Here is a 10,000-nt window from a genome sequence, read left to right as displayed (position 1 = left end):
GTCTCACCATCCTGGTGTCCTGGTGTCTCACCACCCTGGTGTCCTGGTGTCTCACCACCCTGGTGTCCTGGTGTCTCACCGTCCTGGTGTCTCACCACCCTGGTGTCCTGGTGTCTCACCATCCTGGTGTCCTGGTGTCTCACCACCCTGGTGTCCTGGTGTCTCACCACCCTCGTGTCCTGGGGTCTCACCACCCTGGTGTCCTGGTGTCTCACCACCCTGGTGTCCTGGTGTCTCACCATCCTGGTGTCTCACCATCCTGGTGTCCTGGTGTCTCACCACCCTGGTGTCCTGGTGTCTCACCACCCTGGTGTCCTGGTGTCTCACCACCCTGGTGTCCTGGTGTCTCACCATCCTCGTGTCCTGGGGTCTCACCACCCTCGTGTCCTGGTGTCTCACCACCCTGGTGTCCTGGTGTCTCACCATCCTGGTGTCCTGGTGTCTCACCACCCTGGTGTCCTGGGGTCTCACCACCCTGGTGTCCTGGGGTCTCACCACCCTGGTGTCCTGGTGTCTCACCACACTGGTGTCCTGGTGTCTCACCACCCTGGTGTCCTGGTGTCTCACCATCCTCGTGTCCTGAGGTCTCACCACCCTCGTGTCCTGGTGTCTCACCACCCTGGTGTCCTGGTGTCTCACCACCCTGGTGTCTCACCACCCTGGTGTCCTGGGGTCTCACCACCCTGGTGTCCTGGTGTCTCACCATCCTGGTGTCCTGGTGTCTCACCATCCTGGTGTCCTGGTGTCTCACCACCCTGGTGTCCTGGTGTCTCACCACCCTGGTGTCCTGGTGTCTCACCATCCTCGTGTCCTGAGGTCTCACCACCCTCGTGTCCTGGTGTCTCACCACCCTGGTGTCCTGGTGTCTCACCACCCTGGTGTCCTGGTGTCTCACCATCCTGGTGTCCTGGGGTCTCACCACCCTGGTGTCCTGGTGTCTCACCACCCTGGTGTCCTGGTGTCTCACCACCCTCGTGTCCTGGGGTCTCACCACCCTCGTGTCCTGGGGTCTCACCATCCTGGTGTCCTGGGGTCTCACCATCCTGGTGTCCTGGTGTCTCACCACCCTGGTGTCCTGGTGTCTCACCATCCTGGGGTCTCACCACCCTGGTGTCCTGAGGTCTCACCACCCTCGTGTCCTGGGGTCTCACCACCCTCGTGTCCTGGGGTCTCACCACCCTGGTGTCCTGGGGTCTCACCACCCTGGTGTCCTGGTGTCTCACCATCCTGGGGTCTCACCACCCTGGTGTCCTGGGGACTCACCACCCTGGTGTCCTGGGGACTCACCACCCTGGGGTCTCACACTGGTGTTCTGGTGTCTCACCCTGGTGTCCTGGAGACTCACCCTGGTGTCCTGGAGACTCACCCTGGTATCCTGGGGTCTCACACTGGTGTTCTGGTGTCTCACACTGGTGTCCTGGGGTCTCACACTGGTGTCCTGGGGTCTCACCCTGGTGTCCTGGGGTCTCACACAGGTGTTCTGGTGTCTCTCACTCACAGGACAACAGCAAGTGGAGCTTCATGATGGACGAGCAGCTCATGTCATGGGCCAGTAGCAGACCTGAGGTGAGGCTTTGTGTGTGTGTGTGTCTAGCGCAGTCTCGTTCTAGCGCAGTCCCTGTCTAGCACAGTCTCTGTCTAGCGCAGTCTCTGTCTAGCACAGTCTCTGTCTAACACAGTCCCTGTCTACCACAGTCTCTGTCTAGAACAGTCCCTGTCTAGCACAGTCCCTGTCTAGCGCAGTCCCTGTCTAGCGCAGTCTCTGTCTAGCGCAGTACCTGTCGAGCGCAGTCCCTGTCGAGCGCAGTCCCTGTCGAGCGCAGTCCCTGTCTAGCACAGTCCTTGTCTAGCTCAGTCTCTGTCTAGCACAGTCCCTGTCTAGCACAGTCGGGTCGTTTCTGGAAAGACTTCACTGATCTTGGGACACGATGCACAATCTTTGTGATCTCTACACAAAGAAACAACCATTTAACTTCCATTTAGAACAAGGCAGGATATATTATGGAAATTATCTATTTTGAATCTATGTATTTATTTAGGGTTAAAGTCTAAGATTCAGACCAGAAATGTTTAATCTTGTATTTTATGTATGTTTAATGTTTTATCTGCGTGTGTGTTGTGTGTGTGTGTGTGTGTGTGTGTAGGATTGGCAGCAGGGCGGGCGTAGTGAGGTGTATCTGTGGGGTAACGGGAGATACGGGCAGCTGGCAGACGCAGGAACAAACGTGTCTGTGCCCACAATCGCCTCCTCACTGACTCAGACACAACAGGTACTCAACACACACACACAACACACAGACACAACACACACACACAACACACACACGACACACACACACACACATGCACGCACACAACACACGCATGCAAGCACACACACAACACATACACGCACACACAACACAACACGCACGCACGCACACACAACACACATGCACGCGCGCACACACACACACACACTCACACACACACACACGACACACACGCACACACACACACGCACGCACACACGCGCACGCACACAACACACGCATGCAAGCACACACACACAACACACACATGCACACACACACACACACACACACACACACAACACACACACGCACGCACACAATACACGCATGCAAGCACACACACAACACATACACGCACACACAACACGCACGCACACACAAGACACATGCACGCGCGCACACACACACACACACACACACACACACAGTGTACGCTGTTCTCTGCCAACCCTGCGCTGTGTTTGGCAGGTGGTGTGCGGTCAGAACTGCACGTTCCTGCTGCAGGTGAGCGGGACGGTCCTGGCCGTGGGGGAGGGGAGTTATGGCCGGCTGGGGCAGGGCAACTCTGACGACCTGTACACGCCCACCGTCATCTCCGCACTGCAGGGTACCTCACACTCACACCGCTCCCACACCTCACACACTGCAGGGTACACCACCCTCACACACACAGACCACTCTCACACCACACACACTGCAGGGTACACTACCCCCACCCTCACACACACACACCGCTCCAACACCACACACACTACAGGGTACACCACCCTCACACACACACACCGCTCTAGCACCACACACACTGCAGGGTACCCCACCCTCACACACACACACCGCTCCAACACCACACACACTACAGGGTACACCACCCTCACACACACACACCGCTCCAACACCACACACACTGCAGGGTACACCACCCTCACCCTCACACACACACACCGCTCCAACACCACACACACTACAGGGTACACCACCCTCACACACACACACACACCGCTCCAACACCACACACACTGCAGGGTACACCACCCTCACACACACACACCGCTCCAACACCACACACACTACAGGGTACACCACCCTCACACACTCACACCGCTCCAACACCACACACACTACAGGGTACACCACCCTCACACACACACACCGCTCCAACACCACACACACTACAGGGTACACCACCCTCACACACACACACCGCTCCAGCACTACACACACTGCAGGGTACACCACCCCCACCCTCACACACACACCGCTCCAACACCACACACACTGCAGGATACACCACCCTCACACACACACACACCGCTCCAACACCACACACACTGCAGGGTACACCACCCCCACCCTCACACACACACCGCTCCAACACCACACACACTGCAGGATACACCACCCTCACACTCACACCGCTTCAACACCACACACACTACAGGATACACCACCCTCACACTCACACTCACACCGCTCCAACACCACACACACTACAGGGTACACCACCCTCACACACACACACCGCTCCAACACCACACACACTACAGGGTACACCACCCTCACACACACACACCGCTACAACACCACACACACTGCAGGGTACACCACCCCCACCCTCACACACACACACACCGCTCCAACACCACACACACTGCAGGGTACACCACCCCCACCCTCACACACACACACACCGCTCCAACACCACACACACTGCAGGGTACACCACCCTCACACACACACACCGCTCCAACACCACACACACTACAGGGTACACCACCCTCACACACACACACCGCTCCAACACCACACACACTGCAGGGTACACCACCTCCACCCTCACACACACACCGCTCCAACACCACACACACTGCAGGGTACACCACCCCCACCCTCACACACACAGACCACTCTCACACCACACACACTGCAGGGTACACCACCCTCACACACACACACCGCTCCAGCACTACACACACTGCAGGGTACACCACCCTCACACACACACCGCTCCAACACCACACACACTACAGGGTACACCACCCTCACACTCACAGACCGCTCTAGCACCACACACACTGCAGGGTACCCCACCCTCACACACACACACACACACACACCGCTCTAGCACCACACACACTGCAGGGTACACCACCCTCACACACACAGACCACTCTCACACCACACACACTGCAGGGTACACCACCCCCACCCTCACACACACAGACCGCTCCAACACCACACACACTACAGGGTACACCACCCTCACACACACACCGCTCCAACACCACACACACTACAGGGTACACCAACCTCACACACACACACACTGCTCCAACACCACACACACTGCAGGGTACACCACCCTCACACTCACACTCACTGCTCCAACACCACACACACTACAGGGTACACCACCCTCACACACACACACCGCTCCAACACCACACACACTACAGGGTACACCACCCTCACACACACACACCGCTCCAACACCACACACACTACAGGGTACACCACCCTCACACACACACACCGCTCCAACACCACACACACTGCAGGGTACACCACCCCCACCCTCACACACACACCGCTCCAACACCACACACACTGCAGGATACACCACCCTCACACTCACACCGCTTCAACACCACACACACTACAGGATACACCACCCTCACACTCACACTCACACCGCTCCAACACCACACACACTACAGGGTACACCACCCTCACACACACACACCGCTCCAACACCACACACACTACAGGGTACACCACCCTCACACACACACACCGCTACAACACCACACACACTGCAGGGTACACCACCCCCACCCTCACACACACACACACACCGCTCCAACACCACACACACTGCAGGGTACACCACCCCCACCCTCACACACACACACACCGCTCCAACACCACACACACTGCAGGGTACCCCACCCTCACACACACACACCGCTCCAACACCACACACACTACAGGGTACACCACCCTCACACACACACACCGCTCCAACACCACACACACTGCAGGGTACACCACCTCCACCCTCACACACACACCGCTCCAACACCACACACACTGCAGGGTACACCACCCCCACCCTCACACACACAGACCACTCTCACACCACACACACTGCAGGGTACACCACCCCCACCCTCACACACACACCGCTCCAACACCACACACACTACAGGGTACACCACCCTCACACTCACAGACCGCTCTAGCACCACACACACTGCAGGGTACCCCACCCTCACACACACACACACACCGCTCTAGCACCACACACACTGCAGGGTACACCACCCTCACACACACAGACCACTCTCACACCACACACTCTGCAGGGTACACCACCCCCACCCTCACACACACACACCGCTCCAACACCACACACACTACAGGGTACACCACCCTCACACACACACCGCTCCAACACCACACACACTACAGGGTACACCAACCTCACACACACACACACTGCTCCAACACCACACACACTGCAGGGTACACCACCCTCACACTCACACTCACTGCTCCAACACCACACACACTACAGGGTACACCACCCTCACACACACAGACCGCTCTAGCACCACACACACTGCAGGGTACCCCACCCTCACACACACACACCGCTCCAGCACTACACACACTGCAGGGTACCCCACCCTCACACACACACACACCGCTCTAGCACCACACACACTGCAGGGTACACCACCCTCACACACACAGACCGCTCTAGCACCACACACACTGCAGGGTACCCCACCCTCACACACACACTCCGCTCCAGCACCACACACACTGCAGGGTACCCCACCCTCACACACACACACCGCTCCAACACCACACACACTGCAGGGTACACCACCCCCACCCTCACACACACACCGCTCCAACACCACACACACTGCAGGATACACCACCCTCACACTCACACCGCTCCAACACCACACACACTACAGGGTACACCACCCTCACACACACACACCGCTCCAACACCACACACACTACAGGGTACACCACCCTCACACACACACACCGCTCCAACACCACACACACTGCAGGGTACACCACCCTCACACACACACACACCACTCCAACACCACACACACTGCAGGGTACACCACCCCCACCCTCACACACACACACACCGCTCCAACACCACACACACTGCAGGGTACACCACCCTCACACACACACACCGCTCTAGCACCACACACACTGCAGGGTACACCACCCTCACACACACACACCGCTCCAACACCACACACACTACAGGGTACACCACCCTCACACACACACCGCTCCAACACCACACACACTACAGGGTACACCAACCTCACACACACACACACTGCTCCAACACCACACACACTGCAGGGTACACCACCCTCACACTCACACTCACTGCTCCAACACCACACACACTACAGGGTACACCACCCTCACACACACAGACCGCTCTAGCACCACACACACTGCAGGGTACCCCACCCTCACACACACACACCGCTCCAGCACTACACACACTGCAGGGTACCCCACCCTCACACACACACACACCGCTCTAGCACCACACACACTGCAGGGTACACCACCCTCACACACACAGACCGCTCTAGCACCACACACACTGCAGGGTACCCCACCCTCACACACACACTCCGCTCCAGCACCACACACACTGCAGGGTACCCCACCCTCACACACACACACCGCTCCAACACCACACACACTGCAGGGTACACCACCCCCACCCTCACACACACACCGCTCCAACACCACACACACTGCAGGATACACCACCCTCACACTCACACCGCTCCAACACCACACACACTACAGGGTACACCACCCTCACACACACACACACCGCTCCAACACCACACACACTACAGGGTACACCACCCTCACACACACACACCGCTCCAACACCACACACACTGCAGGGTACACCACCCTCACACACACACACACCGCTCCAACACCACACACACTGCAGGGTACACCACCCCCACCCTCACACACACACACACACACCCACACACCGCTCCAACACCACACACACTGCAGGGTACACCACCCTCACACACACACACCGCTCTAGCACCACACACACTGCAGGGTACACCACCCTCACACACACACACCGCTCCAACACCACACACACTACAGGGTACACCACCCTCACACACACACACCGCTCCAACACCACACACACTGCAGGGTACACCACCCCCACCCTCACACACACACACCGCTCCAACACCACGCACACTGCAGGGTACACCACCCCCACCCTCACACACACAGACCACTCTCACACCACACACACTGCAGGGTACACCACCCCCACCCTCACACACACACCGCTCCAACACCACACACACTACAGGGTACACCACCCTCACACTCACAGACCGCTCTAGCACCACACACGCTGCAGGGTACCCCACCCTCACACACACACACACACACCGCTCTAGCACCACACACACTGCAGGGTACACCACCCTCACACACACAGACCACTCTCACACCACACACACTGCAGGGTACACCACCCCCACCCTCACACACACACACCGCTCCAACACCACACACACTACAGGGTACACCACCCTCACACACACACACCGCTCCAACACCACACACACTACAGGGTACACCAACCTCACACACACACACTGCTCCAACACCACACACACTGCAGGGTACACCACCCTCACACTCACACTCACTGCTCCAACACCACACACACTACAGGGTACACCACCCTCACACACACAGACCGCTCTAGCACCACACACACTGCAGGGTACCCCACCCTCACACACACACACACCGCTCCAGCACTACACACACTGCAGGGTACCCCACCCTCACACACACACACCGCTCCAGCACCACACACACTGCAGGGTACCCCACCCTCACACACACAGACCGCTCTAGCACCACACACACTGCAGGGTACCCCACCCTCACACACACACACCGCTCCAGCACCACACACACTGCAGGGTACCCCACCCTCACACACACACACCGCTCCAGCACCACACACACTGCAGGGTACCCCACCCTCACACACACACACCGCTCCAGCACTACACACACTGCAGGGTACCCCACCCTCACACACACACACCGCTCCAGCACCACACACACTACAGGGTACACCACCTCCACCCTCACACACACACACCGCTCCAGCACTACACACACTGCAGGGTACCCCACCCACACACACACACACACACCGCTCCAACACCACACACACTACAGGGTACCCCACCCTCACACACACCGCTCCAGCACTACACACACTGCAGGGTACCCCACCCTCACACACACACACTGCAGGGTACACCACCCTCACACACACACACACCGCTCCAGCACTACACACACTGCAGGGTACCCCACCCTCACACACACACACCGCTCCAGTACTACACACACTGCAGGGTACCCCACCCTCACACACACACACCGCTCCAGCACTACACACACTGCAGGGTACCCCACCCTCACACACACACACCGCTCCAGCACTACACACACTGCAGGGTACCCCACCCTCACACACACACACCGCTCCAGCACTACACACACTGCAGGGTACCCCACCCTCACACACACACACCGCTCCAGCACCACACACACTGCAGGGTACACCACCCTCACACACACACACCGCTCCAGCACTACACACACTACAGGGTACCCCACCCTCACACACACACACCGCTCCAGCACTACACACACTGCAGGGTACCCCACCCTCACACACACACACCGCTCCAGCACTACACACACTGCAGGGTACCCCACCCTCACACACACACACCGCTCCAGCACTAAACACACTGCAGGGTACCCCACCCTCACACACACACCGCTCCAGCACTACACACACACTACAGGGTACCCCGCCCTCACACACACACACCGCTCCAACACCACACACACTGCAGGGTACCCCACCCTCACACACACACACCGCTCCAACACCACACACACTGCAGGGTACCCCACCCTCACACACACACACCGCTCCAGCACTACACACACTGCAGGGTACACCACCCCCACCCTCACACACACACACCGCTCCAACACCACACACACTGCAGGGTACACCACCCCCACCCTCACACACACACCGCTCCAACACCACACACACTACAGGGTACACCACCCTCACACACACACACCGCTCCAGCACTACACACACTGCAGGGTACACCACCCTCACACACTCTGAGCCTCTACCACGTCTGCTCACTGTGATATGCTGTTTGGTCTTTTTTTCACTTTGCTTTTAGAAGGATAAACACGGGTTGTCATGGTCCAGTAGGGTTTAATAGAATAGATTTGACTCCTGTAACAAAGGACCTTAACATTGCCCTGTGTTTGTAACTTGACACTGTCTGCATATTATGAAGGACCTCAACACTGACCTACATGTTAATAGCTCGAAATTACTGTTACATAATAACTCAGTACGGACCTACCATTAAAAATTATAAGAAAATAATCTGTATTTGTATAGCAGCTTTCCTACATGCATGTAACTCAAAGTGTATTGTTCTACTATGTTACATAATACTTAGTACTACCTAACATTGTTCTATTGTTACATAATAAGTCAGTACTAACCTAACATTGTTCTGTTG

At 57.5% G+C, this 10,000-nt stretch overlaps 1 protein-coding gene across 1 annotated transcript in view; it reads left to right on the top strand.

Moving 5' to 3' along the window:
• Nucleotides 1-10,000, top strand: part of LOC143490285 (putative E3 ubiquitin-protein ligase HERC1) — a 108,988-nt gene that overhangs the window by 89,443 nt on the left and 9,545 nt on the right. Inside the window, 3 exon segments of the mRNA XM_076988931.1 lie at nt 1,501-1,566; nt 2,145-2,270; nt 2,763-2,901. Coding sequence (XP_076845046.1) covers nt 1,501-1,566; nt 2,145-2,270; nt 2,763-2,901 — 331 coding nt within the window.

This window comes from Brachyhypopomus gauderio, unplaced genomic scaffold (assembly GCF_052324685.1).
Source record: "Brachyhypopomus gauderio isolate BG-103 unplaced genomic scaffold, BGAUD_0.2 sc64, whole genome shotgun sequence".
Lineage (NCBI taxonomy): Eukaryota > Metazoa > Chordata > Actinopteri > Gymnotiformes > Hypopomidae > Brachyhypopomus > Brachyhypopomus gauderio.
Note: the sequence above shows the minus strand (reverse complement) of the source record. Positions and strands in the feature narration are given on the sequence as shown.